Raw genomic sequence first — 24,900 nt, 5'->3', positions numbered from 1 at the left:
TGATGGCGCTGCAGAAATTTGGAAGAATGATGAATGTTGAGATGTTGCAAAGAGGGCTGAGGAAGTGACATCAAAAGTCCCTGGCGATCCCAGAGACACCTTGTAAATCAGCGTGTGTGTTATCACGTTGTCACTGAACGCTGGAATGGGCTAGCACTGCTCAGGCATCAGGTTCTCTTTCAGAGGTATATGTAAATTTAATTTAATGATTATTACTGAGGAGAAATTTGCTCTGCGTGATCCTGAGAAGTGCTGACAAAAACAGGTACGCTCAAAATTGAGTGAACATATCTCGAGGGCAACATCTTTTTTTTTTTTTTTGCATCGCACTTGTAATGGATCTTAGGAGAGAACGTAGAAACATATTTTGAGTGTCTAGCAGGGGGGGGAAAAACTGCTGTCTATACTTGCGGAAACAAAATCAATATCCCTAAAAGCCTTTTATCAGACATGCATCCATTTGTCTGTGTTCCATCCTGCTGCAACATGAAGAAAGCTTCAGTGGTTTTTAAAAGCCAAACAATGAGCCCTTGCTGACCAAAATGGGTTTTGTTGCTTCAACCTGCAAATTTTTATTAGCGAGCATTTATTGGCAGAGATGCTGACGTTTTGGATTTAGAAGTTCCTTTGAGTGAGGAGCTGTTTACCGTATCGCAAAAGAGCAACACTGTTGGTTTCAAAAACATTTTGGCGTAAGGCTATGTGTTGCACACAAACGTTGATATCTGGGCAACATTTTGCCATATTTGACAATGATAATGCCCAATGAATTTCCAGTAGTACTTTTTCTAGATGTAAAAAGCAGGATTGCAACAAATGACATTTGATAATTTTCAACAAACTCTTTAAAATTATTTTCAATGAAAATTAGACTGTACTGAATTACGTCCTGTTTCATTCTTTTTTTCAAATTTACATTGTCTCAAACTAGTGTGGTGCCATCTAGTGGTCAATAGTGGAATCACAGCCAATAGAAACAAGAATTAGACCAAAATATAAAAACAAGATTAAATCGTGTCAGCTTCAGACACCATAATTACACAATACAAGGCGATGAAAATACAGCAGTAAAGCAAATCATTTGTGGTTCTTCCAACATTATTTGGGCAGTGATTCGATAATATGTTATTTTTTGTACAAGAAGGACACAGACACATTCATTCAACAAATATCATTTTCACTATGTAAATGCTAAACATCTCTGGTGTCTTTTGTTATTTCCATTTTCCCAGCACAATCCGACAGGGCAAACTGGCATGTTTTCACTTTTCATGTCCTTTCTTACCTTTGCTACAAGGTAATGAGAGTTTGTTTATGTGTGCGTTTGTGGTATACCCGACACACACAATCGTATATCACTTCTATTGCTGTGAGTCCATCTGTCCTATGGGCATATAAGGCTGGCCTTGCAGCCTCCAGATTATTGATGAGTGTTGCCCTGTTTACCTGCGGAGGATTTAAACCATATGTCTGGGATAGAGTACACTGTCAGAAACAAAGGCTACAACAGGTGCCCATGTTTGTTCTCTTTTTGTGATGTACCCGAAAGGCTTCACAGTTGAATCACAAGGTACAAAGTACAAATAAGTAATACAAAATTAAGGGTACAAACAAGTTTTAGGCCATAATAAATGCCTTTGGAAAGAGGCCAAAAAGCAGTTTAAACAAAGCGGAGCTCTAGAACAGTGACGGCAACATGTTGTTGACATGAAACCGAGATTTCTGAGAAACGTTAACATCCTGGTTAGTTGACAATCTGCATGTTGAAAGAGTCTCTATAAAATTAATCATGTCTGATAGCATAATCTATGTTCTTCTTCTCTCATGGAGATAAACAGTACGCAAAGACTGCCATCTAGGTGTCAACAGTGTAATTACAACTTGAAACTGATCAAGGTAAAAAAACTTTTTCTGAGCCTGTCTAGAAAACAATCTGGAGTCATCGTCACATTGTAAATTATCATATTCTAGTAAATGTATGCAAGCATCAAGTTTGGAAACAAACGATCACTACTTTCTTGGAATGAAGAGTGAGCCAGAGATGCAGTACGGGGAGGGAGAAGAGAAGGAAGCACTGGCACAGTCTGCAGGCCCACCAGTGAATTGGGCGTTCATCAGCAGCAGCGTGTGCAGCGGAGCCAGCTGGAAACTTGTAATAACCTCTTTGGCTTGCCGCCATCCACCATTTAGCAGACAACTCCTGGAGCATCAGAGTGCGGCTGAGGTAAGGTCGTTCTCACAAGAAAACTCCAACTCAAACGCACAACTTCACTTTCAGACAACTAGTCTACATTTCACATCAAGTAAATTTATGATTGAGTGACTTGAGACAAGATCATCAATATTTCAGTATTCAATACTTTTTTTTGGTGGCACCTTTCCTGTGTAAATCCAATAAAGATTGGGAAACACTGCTGTGTGACAGAACGGTTTTCATGCAGCATTGCTTGTATGAAAGCATGATTATTTTTATGGAAATGGTGTTTGTGGCACCGCCCGTTTACAATGTTAAAGCGGCTTGGTTCATATGCAGTGATTATTTAGCAGGTTTGATTTCACCTTGTGGCAATAAAGAAGTTGAGGGTTTGAGCATCTGTTAGAAGCAAAGGTGCCACCTCGGAAGCTCCTCCGAGAGGCTGAGTGATTATTCCGGTCTTTGTGAGGTCATTAAACTTGATTATCTTTTGGCAGGCCAACAGATCCGCAGACAGCCTGGGTCAAAGAGGTATTCCATTTTGTTTTCCTAAAACAGTTTTGACATCTGAGTATGATAGAAACATGACAATGTGAATGTCATAAATATTGTGATATACAGTATAAGATGTTCCATTCATTTCCTAGTCGAATAACATTTCCTCTATTCTTGCTCAGATTATATTACATTTTAATCAGATGTATGAATTAAGTTCAGTTTTATATTTTTGCTTCATGATGACAAATCGCATCCACCAGAAATAAAAAAACATTTGGTGTTAGTTTGAGCAAGAGCATGCAGGGGCATGTATTTAAGGAAATTAAAATACAGCAACTGGGAAGCAGATTTGGACAAGGCAGAAAAAATTCAAGGAGAACGACAACAAGGAATACTGGTGTCGTGTTACTGGCAGTGCACATATTGATCATTTGTGTAGCTGAAATCAGTTATAAGAACTATGACCCACAAGATCAATGATGACAATATTTACAAATATGAATTCTTAACAGTGTTCAGTAACTACACTTATTGCCTCAGCCTTACTCATAAAATACGCAATACAACTACCGTAGATTTTTTTGGGACTTTTTTTGTTCTAGTTAGTTCTCCTGATTTTGATTGCCATGCGTTGGGTCCCCTCACATTTTAAAAATCCCAGCACGTTTTAAAAATCGATTCTTAAAAATCAGTTTGTCAGCCTCCTGCTTAAAATAGTTGATTAGTCTGGAAGAATGGTTGTGAGCTATTTTGAACTGCAGTAAAAATTATTTCCTAGGCTAATCACTGAAAAGGAAGATGGAAGTAAATTATGTTAAAGCTCAACATAACCTTAATATGTGGAAGGTCATTTATTCTAAGATCAAGAACATACATAATGCAACAATGCTTAAAAAATAAAAAAAATCCATAATCACCTGCCACTTTTCATTACACATTTGATTCGGAACTTTACAGAAATGACAAGATATATAAATAATTCAAATTAAAATAGGATCAATGGCGTTAACAGACACAAACACAGAAGGTTGCATAGTTACTCCAAAATACATTAACAAGCCACAAGACCAAAACAAGAGCTGTATGGTCGTACAAATATAATTATTACTCAGTGTAAAAATATCACAACAAAAACTATAACCAATATGACAATAATATACATACATTTTTAAATAATTCCCTCTCACTTTTCCAGATCAGCAAAATTCGATTTTCAGAGGGGGAGAAGAAAAAGTGAATTTACAAGCAGCCCTGGCTCCATGTGTAGGATTTTTTTTCTAGCGCAAGTGGTGACTTGGGAGATGTCGGTAATCTTGGCCTCAGGTTGGAAAGTCTTGCAAGGCGGCCAAATTCATCTATCTGAGTGACAAGTTTGGAGGCAGCACATCTTTGTCCCCAGAGGTGTCAAGTAGCACTTTGGTCGCTTTAGCCAACCAAATCGTTCACCCCATTTTGTCAGTGAGTAGAATCAGGTATCATGGTCCCATGTTTCCAAATTTCAACCTAATGTTTGTGACCCTTGGTGCTCTTACGAAAACAAACCAAAATAATGAATCGAACTGACAGGTTTGATAACAGAAGCTCCCTGGTCATTTTGGCGGAATGATTACGATTATGATTCAAGGTCATATTTTCATGCGTTTGAAACTTTAATTTGTCAGGATTCTAGAACTTTGTCATCAGTATTGTTTTCTTTTGCTGTCCTGTATTAATCTGTCTATCTCGCTCACTCACTCTGAACATGACATGATATAAACATCCCATTTTAATATGATGCAAACTACAAAAGCAATCGAATCATTTTCACAGTAAATCTGAATTTAGTGATCACTGGGCAAATTTCTATTGCGTTTCCTTTGGGTCTGACAGAGCAAACCATCAAATGCTGCCCTGTATAGTTAAGCAGCCCTCTTTTCGGGAGTCCCTGAGATCTTACAATCCTCAAAAACCATTTTCACTTAATTGGACTTTCAATTCTCTTCCCTTCAAAAGTCAGAGCAAACTCTCTTACTTGGCAAGAAGCTGTTTTAAGCTGCGGCAGAGGTGTGGCTTTGTTCCACCGTGTTGAAGATGAGACAGACGCCGGCTGTGAGAAGCAGGTGCATGGCCTCGTACAGTAATTTAGGAGAGAAGACGCTCCATATGAAGAGATGGTAGCGCAGGACAGTCACCAGAACAATGTAGGCTGCCGCGGGCACCGACCTGAGCAGAGCCAAGCAGTAACAACCGTGGCCCATTGCGGCAGGACTCCTGCGGAAGGGAAATGCATCATCAGACAAAAGTGAACACTGAAGTCAACAAGAAGAAAATGGCAACATAACCAAAAGTTACTGTTCTGGAAATGTACCATTTGTCTCCAAATATTTGGTGACACAGCATGTGGCCCATTGCCCAAGGTTAGTGTTAAGCTATGTTCCAAGGACAGACTTGAATTTTTAACTGAATTTATTACTCTCATCATGATCCCTCAAGGGGAAATTCAAACACTGTTTTAAATTGTGTTGTGTTGCAGCCCACAAATAGAACCAAATTGTTACATTTGGCCTATAATTTTGTTTGACCAATTTTGTGACTTCTTAGTTCCCAACAGCAAACTATATTTTCACAAAAAAAGATCTTGGAGCCAGAAGGTTTATCAACCTGCAAGGCAGAAGGAAGAAAATAGAGAAAAGGGTGACAATAAAGATGATTAATCAACCTTCTTGCTTGAGAAAACGTGCAGTGGTGTGTAAACGAGCAGATTTGACCAGGCAAAAGTCCCAGGTGAGGAGGAGGGAACTTCGAGCACATTCCAAAGAGGGGGAGAGAAGAAATGCAGATGGAGTAGGAGACGCGGGAAGGAGTCCAGTTTGGAAGGAGACATTTAAACAAAATACCAGTAAGAATGTGTTTTGGTTATATCTATGCTAACTGCCATGAGGATTTCTGATCTCGTTCACTCGCATAAATTCAAAGCATTCAAGAGTTTTTTATTTTCAAGGCTTGTCCTCTATGTGAAGCTAAAGCAGTTCCAGACTTTTGTGAAGTGTCTCACTCAAGTACTTATATTCCCATGTTTCACGATAGCTTAGCACGGCGTCTCCATTTTCCCCTTTCGTGATAATGTTAGTAAGTTCTAGAAATGTGGTTTATTCACCGCCAAGGAGGTGATTATTCGTGACTTAAAAGAACACATAGTGTTTACCCATGCAAGCTACAAGCTGCGCATGATAGCAGAGTATTGAGTATTTCGCAATAGGACCTGAGCAGTGATTTTTTTTTTTCCCCACAGGCATGATTTCTTAAAAATCATATTAGAAGAACAAGATGATGCCAGAGAGGGTCGATTTTTGTTTTTTGCACTGATCATTTTTACTAACGCGCCACAGTTGACGAAGTGATGTGATTTTCTGTAGAAAGAAATCTGGACATTTATCTGTCTTGACAATCTAACAAGGATGGATTATGTCCTGTATTGAGAACAGTTAACGAGCTACATTGAAAGTCGTATGTAGTTGCGAGCAGCAGCGTGAAACGGGCAGCGGGCGCAGCATTCATTAGAGGCCCCAACATGAAAGCGATGGGCCGACCAAACAACATCCTAACGACTAGCGAGGGAGAGCCACGAAGCGTGTGGCGAGGACGCTTTTACACAGCCGCTTGGCAAATCAATTGTGCTGTTAGACTAAATGTAATTTAGGCTCGGCTTGCCTGGTTGGTACAGACACCCAGTGAAACAGATCAATGTGTGAGCGCTGTGTTTGAAATTATTTAATCATGCCTTGTGAGATTCTCTTGTGCTTCCCCAAATTAATTAGGAAAAGCAAGGGTACGCAAATTACTTTAATCCCGGCATGATTTGACATTTTGGTTTCTGGCAACAGATACGTGGTCAGGGTCATGCCATCATGGCGACCGTTTTCAGAGCATTACAGATAACCTAACAAAAGTGAGAATTTGTATTCATTCATTTTAAATAGCAGTGAACATATTTTAGGGCAGTGGTTCTTAAGCTTTTTGCTCAGAATAAAATATTTAGCTCTCCAAGATCCACAATAATGGCCAATGTTAAAATACAGTAGCATAGTGGACCTATGTGTTCATTAGAAATGAGGCAGCATTTCTTTTCTTTAAAAGTATATTTAATAATAGTAAAAGCCACTGTAGTGTTATGCAGTGTGAACATGACTGCATTTGGAGGAAAATGAAATATTTTACTTAACTAATACTTCAGTTCAAATGTACAATTAAATTTAAAAAAAAAACTTTTACAGATTGAAGATGTACTGTACTAAAATAGTAAGTACAACTGAATTGTACTTAACAGATGTAGTCGACTGGATTTAAAGAAATTTTATACATTGTAACATGCACAGCTTTAACATTATTATTTTGCATTCCACTAGAGGGAGACCGCAGACTACTAGCTGCACACAAACCACGCTGAGAATCACTATTCCAGAACAAATAAATGTTCTGAAAGTATGTCCCAATACACCGCCCTCAACTGGTTTCCCTCGAGACCAAAATGTAGCAATTCTTTTGCCATGTCGACCGTATAACATACTGCCTGATAAAAAAAAAAAAAGTTTCTGTAATCCCATTTCTTTCAATCCCTCCATAATTTTCAACGTAATTTTTTTGCGAATAGATTTCACCCGATGGGAGGATGGAATGAATTCAGACGATCATCCAAATGCTGTACAATGTTAAACAACTAATTCAAGATTGTCAACAACTACAGTGTTTGGCATTCTCCAATTGGTCAGTGCACCCAAAAGCTGATTGATGGTCGAGTGCAAACAATCAGATTCCAATAAAAAGGTCTGATGAAATGAAACCATCTATTGACTTCTGATTAAATCACCATCCAGGTTCTCCCTTAGGTGCAAGAAATATAAAATAACACACAACATGTACTACATCGCAGAGCTTGTTAGGTTTTGGACAGAAAGCACCACCAGATACTTTTTTTATGATCCTACACAACACAATCCCAACAGAGCTGCTGGACAGTTTATAGAGTAAGAAAGCACTCACCTGTTTCTCTCTGAACTGAGGTAACAGACAAGGTGGCAAGCCCAAAGCAGTGGCCCAGCATATGTACTGAGCGCTGTTAAGAAGATGGCAGGAGCTTCTATGTAGTTGTCTAAACCGACAAACCAGACTGAGATGTCCACAGTTGAAATGCTGTTGGAATTACCCTGCAAGTGCATGAGAGTGTTTTATTTAAGCATTCAAAGCAACATTTGCCAAATAAAAAACAAAACAAATAAAAATAAAAATCCATGTCTGAGAATTTGAAGGTTTAAGTTAGTCCATTTTTCATTCATGAGCCATCAACGTCAAATGAGTCAAAAACCAATCAACTTTGTACTTGTTTACATGAGAAGAAGCCTCCGTGATCTTGCCCAAAAAAAAAAAAAGGTTTCTGTGTGATGACATTATTAGTAAGAAATGAAGACTCATGTCGTAAACTATTCTTTTCGCAACAGGCTCCACTCATGACACTCTTCATGGCCCCGAGAAAAATACTTCAGGCTGAATTGTGTTTGTTACAAGCACCCAAAAAAATCGTGACTTGAGATTTCATTATGAGTCACTGCTGTACAAGAATCAAGTTTGGCCACTTTTCACATCACTGCGGTGATTCATATTTTCCTACAGACTGTTGCTCAGTTGCAGCGGAATTCATCCCCATAGATCTCTACTCAACATTTGTACAAACTGGCTCATACTGCTCTAGGTTCATTGCCAAGGTTTGGTGTTGTTTTGGTAATGTCCAGATTGGATTTTGCATTAGACATAACCTTTGGAAATAAACCTCTAAAACTAAGGCTTTCCTCAAAATTAAAAACGTGAAGTGAAATGGGGTCCTTATATATGTAACTATTGTAAAGACTGTAGTTTTTATTTTTATTTTTTTTAAGGAGAGTGTTTAGCAAAGATAGAATGGATGGCAATGGAACTGGCACAGCTCAAGGCAGAGGAGATATCATCATTCACTTCTACCAGCGTGAAGGCCAACTGGACAAATTTGACATATGTTACGGTGCGAGCCTTGAATGCCCCTTAAACACAAAAACGAGTTCTGACCGTGAGTTAAAACTCACCTGGGGCCAATATTTGTCAGAAACTGTGCATCACCCTTTTGGTCAAAAAATTACAATATCAGTTAGCGGTTTGCCAATTTCAAAGGTCGGCAGTTAACATGGACGGATAAATCTGAACAAGTTAAGATGGAACGACCCCGAAAGAAACTTTGCATCGGTGATAAGTTTCTCATTACTTACCTGGAAGTAAAAGAAGGCCTGACCAAACCAGTAGTGCATGATGGTGGTCTGGGCTGCATCATAGTGGAGCTTCTTCCAGATGAACTGGGCCATAAGTGTTTGGACGAGCAGACAGGAGCACAACACCGGCAGGTTGTGGGGACGAAACAACAGTGAAATCAACAAGACCAGGCCACTGTAAATCTCCCATAGCCCTCTGTTCTTCAGTTTGGCATCAGCTGTGATGATCTGGGACCGCAGCAGGTCCTTAGTACCAGTGAAGAGGATACCCAAAACAAACACGTATACGAAGCGTGCTTCCACGATGCCCCTGGAAAAGACAGTGACAGACAGGGTTACTGATAAAAGGCATGCACCCAATTGAATTCTGGGTAATCCAGGCTGACTTCAGCATTCAAGTACATACCGTATTTTCCGCACTATAAGGTGCGCCTAAAAACCTCAAATTTTCTCAAAAGCCAACAGTGCGCCTTATAATCAGGTGCGCCTTATACATGGACCAATGATCGAGTTTGTTATACTTGAACGATATTATACTCCTGTAGCACATGAAGATTAACCTGCTGAACTTCTCACTACATCTCAAATATGTCTGAATGGTGGATGACACAATTGTGCTTGCTAGTTGCTGCATCGTAATATAACATTGACGGTTATAAAATGCTTATGATGTAAAAGTGAATTTTCATCACTATTTTACAATGTATCACATTACAGTCACTTATTATTCAGACTACATTGTGTTTCTGCTCCATCCTCTCGGTCAGTACACACAGCCAAGGTAATATCAATAATTTAATGTACGAGACTGGAAGACAGAATAAACCGCCTGAAGGAATCAGACCGTCTATCACTGTACTGCACTCATTGGGGGGATTTCATTTATTCCCCCTGCATTAAAAAAAAGTTTCAACGGATATGTTTTTTTTTCCAGTTCTTATACCTTTGCAATATTCATTTGTTCTAGTAATATAACTTTGTTAACACACTTTATCGAACTTGTTTGCATGTATAACACTTCTCAAGATCATGTATTCCAATTAAAAAGTTCAATATTTATATAATATGCATTTTTATCAATCCTTACACAGTAATATTGAAAGTAAAATTGTTTTGTTGCAGTTGGAGAGGAAGCTAATCCCTTAGCTTGCCCTCTATCATTAAACCCAATACTGAAAATGTAATTTGTCTAAATTAAAGATTTGTCATCTATGTTGAAAGCTTAAATCCTGTGTAAAATAAATGAGAAAAATCTCAGCGATTGGCAAGACACACTTCACTTGTGGTTAAAAAAATAATTAACATAACAATTCTATAAAGAGTATGTAGAAAAAGAACAAGCAAGCCGGTTATTTTCAAATGTCTGCTTCCATTCAAAGGCTTTGTAACTATAAGCAACGTTTCATTTCCAACAGGGTGCCATTAAACCTGCAAAGTACTAAAGCATAATGGCAGACCCTAAAGGAGCTGAGCAAGCAATGGAAATGTATTATTAATCTGTGTTTTATGGAACCTGGTACAGAGAAAAGGGGTAGAGCAATACACTTCATACACGTCTCTCTTCATTATTCATAACTCTCGCAACAATATGGCAGATATTGCACTTATCACTAATTAATGGAGAGCAAAAGTTGTGATTTTGCAAGTAGCCATCTTAATATAATAATGACAAGTATCGAAATATCAATAGCAAAAATTCACCTGACTCATCTCTTGATTACTCTGTTCCATCCATCCAATTTCTATATACGTACTGAAGCCTATTCCGGCTGACTTTGGAAGTGAGGCAAGGTATGCCCTGAAATGGCGGTCCACAAATTGCAGTCTCTACACTTATGAAGTGTAATTTATTTTCAAGGCACTGTGGTGAAAAATCTTTACCAGCAGTAAATGCGCATTTGTTGACAAGCTAGGGGTCGCGAGGCAATAAGGAGAATAGGCACTACTTTTCATCTCAGAGGTATCCAGGCTGGTCTATCAAAATAATTGTTTCCGGTGGTCACAGCATTCCCGTTAAAGGCAATGAGAGAAGCCGCAAGAAGATGATTAGGAGAAAGAACCTTGAATGCCATTGTCTTTTCCCATGATTCATTTTGAAGCTGATTTCTTTGAGACAATGTGAGGAAATAGTATTTTGAACTTGTTATGGCTCATAGTATTTTTCGATTAGTATGGCTAATGTGACCGTGTTGCATGCTAGCACTCAATTCGAGCCATCATTTGCTGCTAGCAAAATGGCCCTATAGATCAAATCAAATAATTATTTTGCATCTTGGTTGTACTGTATCTTGTTTGTGTTATTTAAATGTTAGCCCCTAATTTTCTTTGTGAACAGTGTACAAATCGCTGGTTAGTTTTTAGGACTTTGCAAGAAAGCATGAGCAAGGGGAACAAGATTTTAAAGATTTATCGTGGCGAAAACATTTGATCAGTGTGTTCAAAGAGTCTTAAAACACACATCCCAAATCACGTTGCATGATTGATGGATCTCTTATATAATCTGCAGTTTTCTCACTATGGTTGTCACATGCAGGGCTTGCTTGGAAAATTATGATTTCCCAGGGGGATATCAATCTTTTCCTTTTCCCTTGTATGTTGCCCTGACCACATCCGTCACAATTTTAGTGTGCTCTCGTGCCATTTAGAAAGTGGGGAAGTTCTAACATCTCACGGGGAGAATACACCACAACACATATCAAACTCAAGATGAAATCACTATGAGGAGGTTTGAGCACTGATTGAAAAGCGGATTCTTAACCCGGAACATTTCAAATGTCAGATATTTAAATGGTTAATAAAGATACCTCGTCACGACAAGGGGAATCAATCTGACTTTGTATGGTGTTAATAGGAGCAACACAGGACTGAGAAAAGTATCTTAAGGTAAGGGAGCAGAGAGGCTGTCGGAATTTTACGTTACCTTGGAAACAAGCCCTGGTGTGGTTAAGAAAGCTAAGACTGTGCCCAATCCCCTCATGTTTTAAATGCCCTCTTCATAAATCTCCTGCATGAAACTAGCACGTTCAGTAAATCAGCCCGACATCCAATTCACGGCTGAAGGAAAACAGTGCATTCACAGCATTTGCAATCCATTATAAAAAAGAAAAAAAGAATTGACTGACAATATTTTGAGACTTTTTCCCCCCCAAAGGTCAAAACTTTTTTTTTTTTTTTTTTTGCACTCATCGAATTCCACAAAAATCGTTTCTTTTGTATTTTTTGCTTTTTTCTCCTATATTTGAATTTTGACTGGCTCATTTGTTTTTTCAGGCTTTATTTTGTAGGCGCTAGCTAAGTGCCAAAACAGGCACATCTTGCTTCTTGTGCCATGTAATATGTAGTTTTTAGTGTTTGGAAATTTAGCAAATCTTTTCAGATTTTCTTTTGGATCGCAGCGGCACACCTGACAACTGCCCTATTCATGAAGTTATCTTGCAAAACATGTCACGATCCTGCAAAATTAGTCTCAAGTTTAATAAGTGTTGGCTGAATGTGGAATATTACTTCTGACAGATAAAAGTTCAAGACGGTTTACACAGGATTATACAATGGATATCTTGGACAGAAAATAGATTTATTTGGTCTTGTTTGGTTATGTGGGAGAGCATATTTTATTGATCAAGGGTAAAAAGATGGTGAGGATGAAGGACAAAATCAGAGCCATATTGGCCAACTCCTCTCACGATGAGCTGTGACAGATGGGAAGCTCGTTTAGTCAGCGCATCATTCCACACAGGAGCAGAACTGTGCGCTTCAGGCGCTCCTTTGTGCCCACTGCCATCACGTTGCACAACAGCAGTGTGGGCCACAACTCGTCACTATAGTTTCTTCTCTACCGATATCAATCGACTCATCATATGTATCGCAAAGTCTTGGCATTTTTCTTTTAGTCTGTCATTTAAATTCAATGCATTTATTTTTATTATTCTTCAAGCAATATACTGTGTGCTGCTGTAATACCAGAATTCAGGGCGTCATTAAAGAATTATTCGAGTGGATAATAAATAGAAATATTACCGGAAAAGTACAATGACAGAGCCGAGGCGGGTCAGCAAGTGTGAGTGTGTGTTTCTATGGATGTACGAGGTTCACAGGTGTCTCAAGATGGGTTTGAATATATTTCCATTTTTAAGCGTGATCTGTATGCATGAATACATCTGAACTGGAAACAAGCGCAACAGTCTTGTACAAGATGAAATGGGTTCATGTGCTGTGCAGGTGTGAAGTACAAACACACGTACAGTACAGAGATGAAAAGCAAACACTGAAAAGGTTTCAGTTTTTGAAGCTCAAATGGAACAGATAGCGATGATCCGCAAACCGCTGCTTTGATGGTGAGATACTTCACGTTGGAGATTTTTTTTTTTTTTTATCTTTTCTTTTATAATTGATTTTCCTGTTCTTTTTTTGTTTTTTGTTTAGCAATAAACATCATAATGCAAATGTATCAAAGATACATTTCGAGTAGGGCTGGACCGATTGATTATTGGCCAATTTTAAAATTAGACAATTTTGACCTTTCAAACATTGATCTAAATTTGAACACTACCCATTTACAGAAGTTGTAGGCTACACAAGGACCACTGGTCTAACAGAAATCTATTCCATAATCTTGTATCTTGATCACATTTATAATGAAATCTGCTGGTAAATTACTTCTATGGACCGATCATTCAAAACCAAGTAAATTTTAATTTTTTTACAAGCAATGCTTAGGTGGGAAATGCTAACTTTGTAAGGAATTGACCTGGATATTTTACATGAAACCTTGTTAAATGGATAAATATTAAAAAGGAGGTTAATATTGCACTAACTACACTGATGACTTTACAGGCAGCTGCTTTTTAAAAGAAATATTTGCTGAAACAGATGACCACAAGTGTAGGAGATTGAACATAGGAAAACAAATAAAATGTACAATACTGAGAAAAGCTACTAATGCCGGTTGAGGTCTAACAAAAAAAAGCTAGAGGACGCATCAGCTGTCAACATGTCAATCATACAGTTTGTTAAAAGGGTCTCGGCCTCCTTATTCAGGTGATCCTTATATGGATGGGAATGACAGGTTGTGCATTTAATTAGGTGAGCAAGTAGAAAAGGCTGCCAAGGAGGACAAGAAAGGTTATGAGAGGTCAGGCGACTGCATGGTAATAGCTAGAGCCAGCCTTTGTTGACTACACAGAGGAACTGCACTCATTATTGGGGGTAAAAAAAAAAAAAAAAAAGGAAATCCATCCATCCGTCTATTCCTTCCATCCGTCCAGCTATCTATTCACCCATCCATTCATGTTGTTCAAGTTACTCTAAAAAGGGGAATGGTAACAAGAAAATGCAGCAACATCTGGAGAAAAATGTAAAATTTAAATTATATGACAATTTTAAAATTTGGTAGATTTGAGCCAATAATGACTAGTGACGATTAATTTGACTTTCATCACAGTAAAAAAAAAAAAAAAAACTTGTGCAACATTTTTTTTCACATGAAAAGAGCATAATTTAAATTGGATTTTATGATAGCATTAAGAAACATAAAATCAGAAAACATGGAGTGTGTACACTCGAGTGTGACAGCGTGGACTGAAATCCTTTCACGGACAAAGAATGGCAATATTTTTTTTTCCACAGTCATAAGCAATGGTCATGGTTAAATGGGTCATAAAAACTTACTTGGACATGTTCCGACCGGAGTGTTGCCAAGGAAACAAGACATTGCCGACAGCTGACCGGTAACTGTAGACCCCCAAAAGTCCAAGTGCAAGGGCAACCTTAGACACCAACGAGCATCGTCTTTGAATCAGGAAGTAGATGAAAACCAAACAGAGAGCAGATAGCAGGGACAGGACCAGTTTGTGTTCGGAGCTAGGAAGACAAAAAGATAAAAACATGGAATTTTGCTATTTCCAAATTATGATTCTTTTTCTTTTCAAAAACATACAAAAAACACAGCCACTACATAGAAAGAAATAAAACTCCCAATTTGATTTAATTTAATTAAGTTACAATATTCTATTTTGTCTTCAAGGTTGAATGATGAATAAACTATTGAGCTTGAAGGATGAAATGGCCCACGTTATTTCTAAGAGTAAACTCATCATGAATGCGTCACTTCATTTAAGGAGGTTTAAATAACAGTCTACTTTGAAATCTAGAAATAAGGCATAAAAAAAGAAGCCTTGTTTTGTAGTTGGGACAGCAGAGGCCTTAAGCAGTGCGAGTCAAAATGAAGGCGTACGTCTCATTATCTGAGCAACAAGCAGTGCAATTAAGAGAAAGGACAGATGGGGAAAAGGTCAGACTCCATATCTTCATTCTACACTGACATGCATGTTAAAGAAGCAGTCACAATGCACTGAGCTCTTGAATGAATATTCATCGGTGGTTGACTAAAAGATACTGCGAAACAAGAGTTTTTTTACTAACAGGAATCCAAGATTTTCGTATGTTTTGATAAGGGAGATCGATAAGTACAAACACATAAATGACTAAATGATGCCCTATACAATAAGTTCTATGGAGCTGCATACAACATTATTGTTAATATTTTTCTTTGTTTTTTTTTTTTTTTAAGACCCAGAGAGTCATATTGCATATCACATTTCAATATTGGTCAGTCCCACCTGTTCAGCCAATGGCCTAGATCAGGAAGGTGAGCCCATTGCACACCTGTCTGGTTGAGGGAGCGCAGCAGTCGACAGCAGAGCAGAACAAAAGGGGGCGTGGCTAAAGCTAGCCACTTCTCAGAGTAGAGCTCTTCCTTTGGGTTGTCTTTGTAAGGAAGGACTTCTTCTTCACCTCCCGGTCCCCTCTTCTCTCTGAAGTACTTGCGACACACGTCCTGGAAGACTACAAGGCAGAGGGTGCTGAGCAGGAAGTACCAGGTCTGATGCTCCTCCTCTACGAAGCTGCTGGCCGCCAGACTAAGAGTGTGACCGGCTGTGCCCGCTAGCAGCAAAACGTCCAACTCTGACAGGGACCACTCAGTGCTACTGATCTTCAACGGGGACTGTAAAAAGGAAGATGTGTGATAGGTAAACCAAACCATCAAGTCCACATATCAGTATTTGATATGCACCACTGTAAAGTTTTTTCCGCTGGATTTTCATTAGACTTTTTTGCTGTATCAGTATCTTTGCAAGTTCGCAGAAAGGAATTGAGACGTGACCTTTAAAGATATACCATAATGAGAAGAGAGATGCAGCAATGGAAGATTTATCAGACCAATTGAAAGAAGAGACTTAAAGTTATAGCCTTCAAAATAACGATACCACCCACACATCTGAAATGCGCAACTCACCTTTCCGTGTAACTTAAGTCCCAGGGGGGATCGTCTCGTCATCATAGCGAGCAGCAAACAAGACATGGCTGAAGTGAAGGCGATAGCGGCAAACACGAGAGCCCAGGAGAGGCTGCAGAAGTAGCAGGAGCTCTCGGCAGATGTACACACCAGAACATGCACTGACGCAAGCAGCAGGCACAAGAGGTAAAAAGGTAAAGAGAGCAGGGCCGACATGACTGGAAGGTCCACAGCTGCTGAGTTGCTCAGGGCTTCAGGCATTGCCAGTAGTAAGAGCAACAGCAGCTTGGAGGGAACAAAGTCAAAGAAAAAAAAGAAGCTTATATTAGTTTATTATTATTATTAGTATATTATTTCTTGGGGTTTACCTGGAATACAAAGACCATTCCAGCAATCATGGAGTACAAGTCGTACTTGCCCAGCTGTTTGCTGAGGGCTGAGCTCATGGCGGACAGCGCCTCCAAGTACTGCTTCAGGACTTTCTTGCCCATGTTGGTCAAGACCTCGGACACGTTTCCCTCCAGGTAGCGCTTCACCCAGCTCCCGTGTGCCTTCTCTGCCACACGGTACTGTTCAAATCCTGCTTCTGGATCAGGAAAAAGCCAAAGCTGTTTTATACTATTCATTACAACATCCAATGATGTAAACCAAAAATCAGGGTTAGGGTTAGGGTTAGTTGGATGATGAAGAACAACATTATGGAAGTTGATTGATACATTCATGAGTACTCATGTCCTCCTAAAAATATTTAACAGTGAAAGACAGCAGCAAAGCTGGTTATACATAGATGGTGACTTTGACAGAGACAGAGGGGATGCTAGAAATATGAGATCCTTAAGCCACAGGCATGAATCATACAATATCGATGGGCCCGCCTCATGTTTCATCAGAAAGTAGAGCAAAAGAGTTGATGGCCCTTCAAAGACGGCTTTGAATAGAGGTGCAAGAAAAACAAAACAAGAAAGCTGAACATATTGTTATTACTTTTTACTTTGCTACTCTTAATAATTCATCTAATGGGCTATCTGGACAAATGAAAACATTGTTTTTTTTTCCGCTTTCATTGGGAAAAAAACAACAACACCCAGTTCACCTTTACTTATTTAAAGTTGTTTTTCACCCCAGTCAGTCCATGCTGACCCTAACAAGCTACTTAATAAACATCTCAGGTGCAGGGACAACTCGCGATTCAATATTATCTGTGTGGGGAAGAGGAAAAAAATAAAAAATGAATCAACACATCAACAAGTAGCTCTACTGAAATAATTTCCATCTCATCTGATCGCCATGGAAACCTTAGACAAAAATAGGAAGTAAAAATGTCAGTCTGTCTCTGCCTGTCTGTCTAATAAGTACAACGTGCAAACTCCAAACAGAAAGGGTAAGACAGCAAAATGTTTCTCCTCTTTTTTTATATTCTGGTAGCAATCGTCAGATATGGTTACCAGGTTGCCATCATAGTTCGCCTGCCGCAACCATCCTGTCACATCCTTACATCTGTGGCGAGTGGTACAAGTTGATTGACTGATTTGTCCTTGAAGAACATCATGTCTACTTTTGTTTTACGCTCTCCTACTCAGTTCCCCTTTTGTGCACACAAGAGAAGAATACAAATAATATAAATGATGTGACGCTGTAACATCTAAATGGGTCTTGTATTCTGGCTAGTTTAACAGGTTAAGGTGACCTATAGGGACACATGTACACTGTGTTTACTTTGTCACACACAGGGGTCCACAGCACAACAAAATTAGATAATTGACGAAAAAAAAAAAGCACTGAGGCGCTATATTATGGCCATGTTTTGTAAGGGCTCGGCACAAGAGGGCAGGCAGATGACGACATTATAATTCTCAGGGTTATTTAAATAAGTACTTATTCATAATTTTGTTTCAGAGCATTTTTTCAAATCAAGGGACTTCTAGCAAGCAATAAATATATGTCACTATAATGAATGTAAAATAAGTTAAAGTAAAAGTGTGTGTGTTGCCCATCCGAATTAAACCACTGGATTTTTCATTTACCTTTCTCATAGTCTGGAATGCTGTCTTTGAGCAGGCAGCTCAGCTGGTGGCCATTGAGATGCAGAAAGCGCAGCTGGTCACGAAGTGAGCTTTCCTCCAAAACACTCGCAATGACACGGCCCACGCTGTTTTGAGATATGGGCAGGCCCAGGGCCAGGGCCAAGGTTGGAGTCAGATCCACCTGCTCAATTTCATCAGGCTTCTCCATTTCCACTGACAAAGGCAAAAAAAAAAAGACAAACATATCTATTTATTCAGCAACAGAGCCAAAAAAGTGATTACGATCAAGAAAAATGAATTTGACTGTACCAGCCTTTATCTTCAAGTATGTTTGTTTTCTAATCAGAGATTAATAGCATTAAGACATCTTCTTTCTGAACAATTCAACCTTTGTTCCTCCTCAAAATATCAACTGTGTGCTTATGACAAAACTTGTTTTGCAACACAATTCGTGAAGGCTGTTCGAGGAAAATCATGATCAGCACTTTGAAGAAAAACCAAGACAAATGTGTTTACCTTTCCTCTTGAAAGCGGGGCTTATGAGCACCAGGGGCGTATTGACTTCTGGTTCCGAGGAGCCTCCGTGGCTACCGGTTTCTGACATCCCGTGGTCCGCACACAGAACAAGCAGATAGGGCAATGATCCCTCTACCTCCTACAATCACGAAAAGCACAGAATTGCATGGACACAGCCACAACATTAAAACAAACATGTTGACAGAAATCATGTGTTACATTTATTACACTACATAAAGAATTAATTTGCTCATGTGCACTTGTGGCCATGGAGCTAGAGGGCTGGGAAATATAAATATTAATTTGGCGAGCAGTAGGATGAACATGAGAATCACCGGGAGAAACAAAACTAGGATTATATACCACTTCATGTTTTTGGATTGGTAAATCATCGGATGAAGTCACACAGAAAATTATGCAATACAATACTACGGTTGCAGGGAGAGGGAAGTTTGCTTCGTGCCCTGTCGAGGTGCCCTTGAGAAGCTATCCCCCAAATTATTGACACAGTCGTGTGATGAATAATTGATTTACAGTGGATTCTAAAAGTTCCAATGCCTTCAGAGTGTTCAACCAAAATATTGTAAAAATACTTCATTCTTGATGGCAAAAAAGGTAAATTTGCTATTTTACCATGACAATCAAACTGCAAAATAATTTGACACGTATGTTGAGTCCACAATACTGACAAATTGTTCCCACTAAAACAATTCCAGCATTTTTCTTTTACTTCTTTAGAAAGACCTCTATTTAAAGATTCTAACATCCCCAACTTCCAGAGAAACAATAATCACATTCAGCGATTTATGGTGGCCATAACAATGCCAGCAGTTTTATGAGGTGCTTGGTATTTTGTGTCGGGGGTTCAAACACATTTACACAATTAATTTAAGTGTGTGTGAGTGTGTGTTTCCACTCACAAAAGACAATACAGATTTTGAGAGAAAGGGCGGACGCTGCAGTGCAGTCATCACAACCTCTTTTACGTTTAACGTAAAATGTCATTAATTGTAGCGATTCATTACTTGATCTCTAATTTGGTCATAGAGCTTGCTTAGTTTTATGATCGCGAACTTCAATTCTCACGTGTACCTTTGAAATGAGGGCAGCGTGGATCTTCTTAAGAATATCGTCCATCTCCAAAAGTTTGGGCTGAATCATCGAACTGTGGGGTCCACTGATATGACCAATGTGGTCAAGTCCAAGGTAGTGGAGGATCAGAATGTCCCAGTCGTCTCTCTTGAGCGTGCTATCCAAATGGCGGGTCACATTGTTGTCAACCTGCATGATACCAGATAAAAAGACTCAAAAAGGGAATGCTATAAATAAATAGTTTTTAAAAAAGTCTATGTGTATGTCCTCTGTAATATAAAAATAGTTCATGGTGTTTAAATGAAATAAAACAGTCTGGCCTATATTAATTTTCAAGTTACAAAATGACAGGCATCTTCCATTTTTAGTCATTTTCCCTCTTTTCTTTGACTGTAAATCTGCGAAAATGAGCGCTGATTAGATTAGCACCATTTGCATATGTTACAGATTACACATATGTCAATATATTTTGCTCTGCTCTGACATTTCACTTCAGCAAATTAGCACAGCGTAAGCTTGAGAAAATTACAATGAAGTCCCAATGGCTCATTTTGCAGTCATCTAAGTACTCATCATAAATGACGATCTTACCTCAATGTAGTCAGACACAAAGGACGTTGTGCCATCGTACTCCATGAAGTGTTTGGGGAAGAGGCGCACCCATGTCTCATCTCCATAGAAGATCATTTTTTTCCCCGCTGTTTTGGCTTGCCAAATAAGATTGTCTTCCAGTAAGGATGGGGAATTTAGATTCATCACCACATCAATAAAACCCGGAATACTGCCAGTGGTAAGAGCCTGGAGAGGCACATGTTGTTGTCAACAAAAAAAAAAAAGCATTTCACGATGTAGTAGAAACATACAATTACATCATGTTAATGAAACTAAATACCATTAATTGGAAATTCATATTAATGGTGGAGAAAAGATGCATCATTTATTTTGCATCACACATTGATTCCCACAATACCAAACATTCTTCTTTTTTTTTTGCCACAAATGAAGAGATAAAAAGATAAAAAGTGACCAATAAACTATCATGGGGGCAGTATAAAGGCCTAAAGTTAGAGAGTTTGAAGGAACTCTGCTATACGATGGACCCTATGACTTGCCTGTAGCTCATTTGGCAATTCTCAGAGGTGTTAAAAAATCCAAGCTGCAATATGGAGGTTTTATTGTCTTATGGGCGAACCTTGTCAGGTCACTGCTTTTAAAAAGCACATTCAGCTTGCCCCCCCTTCCAAATATCTCAGCAGTCATGTTTTCATTACCCAACATCATGTTATGTACCAAGTATCAAAAATGCAAAAGGATCCAGCTCACCCACGAGCCTGGTGAAGATAAGGTGTCCGAAAAATGAATGGATGGATTTAAAACACCGCTTGCACAGTTCAGGAAGTCTTGTGACTGTTTAACTCTTGGACAAAAAACATCAGCTCTAGCTTTAGATGAAGGTTTTATCTTCCTCTAAACAGTGACAACCTGATAAACAAATTGACATGACAGTTAATTGCTGCAAATAAACTGAAGCAGAGATGTTGCTTTTGCTTATCTCCTGGCTCGGTTATTTACTACAGCTTGTCATTGCAACAATCTTTCCGCTGCCAGTGCCGACGCGATCTCTTTGGAAGAGATGGATAACTCCCCCTCCATTTCTTCAAATGCAATCTCAGTGAGGTTCAAAGACTATTCAAAGACTCAGAACAAATAAAATAAAGGCTGTTGTCAAATTTGAAGAAAAAAAAAAAATCAAACTACAAGACCAAATGTAGGATGAGCTAAAAAAAAAACAAAATGTCAGCTCAAAACAAAAACTATATTTTAAGATCCAGCTGCCAAATACATTGTGATGCTGGCTGAAAGAACTGGACTGGTCAGATCATCAACAGTCCTACAGTATGTCTCTGCTCACCATGTGTCACTGCTTGAATGTCAAATACAATATCAGTGGGGCACACGCTCGACTGCTGGCACAGAGCGGTGGTGTGTGTGTGTGTGTGTGTGTGTGTGTGTGTGTGTGTGTGTGTGTGTGTGTGTGTGTGTGTGTGTGTGTGTGTGTGTGTGTTGGGCGTAGGGGAGTCGCACAGGAGCCAAACATCAACATTTTGATGTCTGCTGACTACTCAAAGGCAATACCAACATGAGAATATCATTGCCGTGGTCATGTGCATAAAGTGCATAAAGTTGTGAATAAATAATCTTTAATCAATGTTTAAAAATATATATATATATTAATATTACCATTTGCAGCTCTTACACCAGATTTTTTTTTTCCATTAGATCATTTGGGTCACCTGAAAGTAGTCCTCTACATCCATACACCTAACTCCTGGGGCATATACTCAACTTTTAGACATCCCCCCGCAGAGTTGCTGTCATTGCTGCTGAATTTTCACTCATTAGCTGAATTTACTGTCAAAATTGAGTGCATCGGAAATATGCACTGACAGCTGTGCCGGTCAGAGACAGTGAGACTCAGCTGGACGTATGTGAATGACTGAATGGAGGGGGGGGAAATGTCAATTCCTTGCCAGCTTCATGTCAAGAAATGATGTAACCTTCTAGAAATAACAAACATGTTTGCAGAAATACAAACAAAGGTCAAATTAATGGTAGTGTCACGGCGCTGTGATGAGTTATTGGTATGAGTCAAACGTAGGATATGCTAATAGTAGGTGTGTTCTGCCACCTACTGGTTGGGAACAAATTCGGTTTAAATGCTGTACTCAACTAAAAAAAAAAAAAAAAAAGAACCCCAAAGACAAAATAAATAAAAATACGACATCCTGATGCTAATGATTATTTTCTAAGTATGTAGCAATAGTTTGGGGATTTTATTCTGCCTGTGTTCCAGTGCATAAAGAAAGGTCCATTGGCATCCAAGAGCAAGACAAAGCAGCACGATTGACATCTGAACATCTCATAAATAAATGACTTCCTGCTGCCAGACCCCCAAAATGACATTTAGCGCACTTCTCCAACAGTAGTGATGCCTTGCCTTGTGCTCTTGCCATCAGTAAATGTGTAATTCACGGATTATGGCGGAACATCTGTCTCACTCCTAAAGGCCACCTCAATCCCTCCCAGCTCATCCCTCCTCTAGAGCCTTCGTGACCCCCTTAACAGAACAACCCTGAATCTTAACAAACTGAACGTCACTTTGGTCAAAATTTGGACTCAACAACATTCTTAGGGGCTCAATATGCCTCTAATGTTGCACAATAAGACATAATTAATTTCATAGTTTGTTCCCAGTTGCCAGTATTTTGTACTTTTCTAAACTTGACCACTTAAAACACTGCTGGGGCAGTTGATCAAGGACTTCTAATGACCAATAAGTTCGGCATTAAACATGAAAAATTACATGACATGAAAATCAGGACGCTCAACTACTGTTCCGCTTTACCCGACAGCTTGTTTTGTTTTGATTCCCCATTTTCATAGCATTCCACGAAAATACCTCCAATGCAGCAATACAGGCTTTCCCAGCCTGCCCACCAACTGTCACACATAGCAAAAACAAGCCTTGCTGGCTCTGTTCCCATATTGACTCACCATCTAAATATGAAAACTCACCATCTTTTTGCCTTTGCAGTATATTATACGTGGTACATGGACAATTTTGCTGTTTAAAAATGGAGGTAGAGTGAAGTTAAAGCTTTCTACTAGGGATGGAAATCAAAAACGTTCCTTGAAAGTGGAGCTAAAGAACCAAAAATTGGCTTCTTATTTGAGTTCATTGAAAAACAATTATCATTTGTTAATAAAAGTTCCTACCTGATCATCACTAGTCCTACAATGATGAGACTGTTCTTTGTGTGGAAGGTCAATCACTCACCACAACCTTAGGGACAGGCTGATTTGGCTTTGTGTATTTCATTCTCATGTCAACTTCACCCTCTGTGTGGCCTCCTGCCTCTGTTCTGTCTGCATTCTGTCTCTCCTTCCTCCTGCAGTCTTTCTCAAGTGTGGCTGACCACAGGCACATCCTCTCTTGACTGACTAGGGCCTACCTCACTGTCATCACAAGCTGCATGCACGGGCAGGACAAAAAAACATTTCTCATTTCTGTACAGCCTGTGGGGGCACATGAATAGGATAAATTACCAGACAATTTTCTCACTTACTTTGATTCTGGGCATGGTGACAGTTGGAATTCTAGCTTTAGCCACATAGCTAAGTGTCGAGCCTCTTTCCACCAGGTGTCTCGTGTAGGGCATGTACGTGCGACCATTGGCTCCAAATACAAAGTCCTCCCGCAGTGCATCGACTAACATGATGACAACCCTTTTGAATAAGGGCTGAGGGATGTGAGACGAATTGGGCGAGCCCACTGAAATTTAAAAGACATACTTAATGGGTGGCTGCAGTTTTTTGATGGTGAGTGATTGAGTGAGAACAAGCCCGGCTGATCTTACCTGACAGCGGCTCCGCAGGCAGGTTTTGCCTGCTCTTAGACGACAGAGAAGACTTGACAGGCACAGGGAAAAATCCCCTTAGGAAAAGTGCAACCCCCAAAACTTCCAATATTAAAATTAATGAGGCAAATGTAGACGAACGGACTTTCATTTTTTGTACTTGATAATGGGACACTTTGGGTAGTTGAAATAAGTTCCCTCGGTGAGTTAGCTAGCAACCACCATAACGCGTCACCGCATACTTTTTACATAACATTACAGCTACACATTTAATTGCAGTTGATGAGTACTACATTGCATAGTAGACCGTAAGAATAGAAGCAGTATTTACCGAGCAATTAGACCACAAACAATAACAACACATCTCGATGTTGCCATTCATAATACTTCCGCGTTTTTTGTTGAACTACGGGAAGCGCATATGGTCAAATAAGTGATTACCTCCAAAACAGAGAAAATATGCGCAGAATTAAATGCAAATATTTAAATATGGGTAAGAAACGGTATCCATTACAGGGCACAATTTTAAAAATAATGCAAGTTGCAAACGTTCCCTATGTGCTTCATCTGGACATTTAATAAAGTGGAAACA

The 24,900-nt window shown here is 39.2% G+C and overlaps 1 protein-coding gene across 4 annotated transcripts; it reads right to left on the bottom strand.

The window, feature by feature from the left end:
• Positions 1-3,528: 3,528 nt before the first annotated feature.
• pigg (phosphatidylinositol glycan anchor biosynthesis class G (EMM blood group)) lies at positions 3,529-24,726 on the bottom strand. Of its 4 annotated transcripts, XM_049737845.2 has the most exons (13): positions 24,309-24,726; positions 24,018-24,223; positions 20,482-20,688; positions 19,891-20,079; positions 18,799-18,937; positions 18,283-18,495; positions 16,627-16,844; positions 16,259-16,543; positions 15,582-15,967; positions 14,632-14,823; positions 8,965-9,274; positions 7,712-7,875; positions 3,529-4,942 (listed from the first exon to the last, which is right to left on the bottom strand). In XM_049737845.2, exons 1-13 carry the CDS (start codon positions 24,457-24,459, stop codon positions 4,720-4,722), a joined length of 2,883 nt encoding a protein of 960 aa, XP_049593802.1. In that variant the 5' UTR covers positions 24,460-24,726; the 3' UTR covers positions 3,529-4,719. The 4 variants fall into 4 exon arrangements, with proteins under 4 accessions (XP_049593802.1, XP_049593812.1, XP_049593821.1 ...); XM_049737855.2 differs by lacking the exon at positions 16,259-16,543; XM_049737864.2 differs by lacking the exons at positions 24,018-24,223; positions 24,309-24,726 and adding an exon at positions 23,668-23,877.
• Between the last annotated feature and the right edge of the window lie 174 nt (positions 24,727-24,900).

The sequence above is a fragment of the Syngnathus scovelli genome, chromosome 1, assembly GCF_024217435.2.
Source record: "Syngnathus scovelli strain Florida chromosome 1, RoL_Ssco_1.2, whole genome shotgun sequence".
Classification (NCBI taxonomy): domain Eukaryota; kingdom Metazoa; phylum Chordata; class Actinopteri; order Syngnathiformes; family Syngnathidae; genus Syngnathus; species Syngnathus scovelli.
This window is presented reverse-complemented; position numbering and strand designations above follow the sequence as displayed.

What these genes read in the sequence shown, in the direction of transcription:
- pigg (XM_049737845.2), bottom strand. Translation starts at nt 24,459, where the DNA reads ATGAAAGTCCGTTCGTCTACATTTGCCTCATTAATTTTAATATTGGAA. An exon ending in CCCCGCTTTCAAGAGGAAAG is followed by an intron (nt 18,496 to 18,798) that starts GTAAACACATTT and finishes TGCCTTTGTCAG; the next exon opens with TGGAAATGGAGAAGCCTGAT. An exon ending in TCCGGTCGGAACATGTCCAA is followed by an intron (nt 9,275 to 14,631) that starts GTAAGTTTTTAT and finishes TGTCTTTTCCAG; the next exon opens with GGGCATCGTGGAAGCACGCT.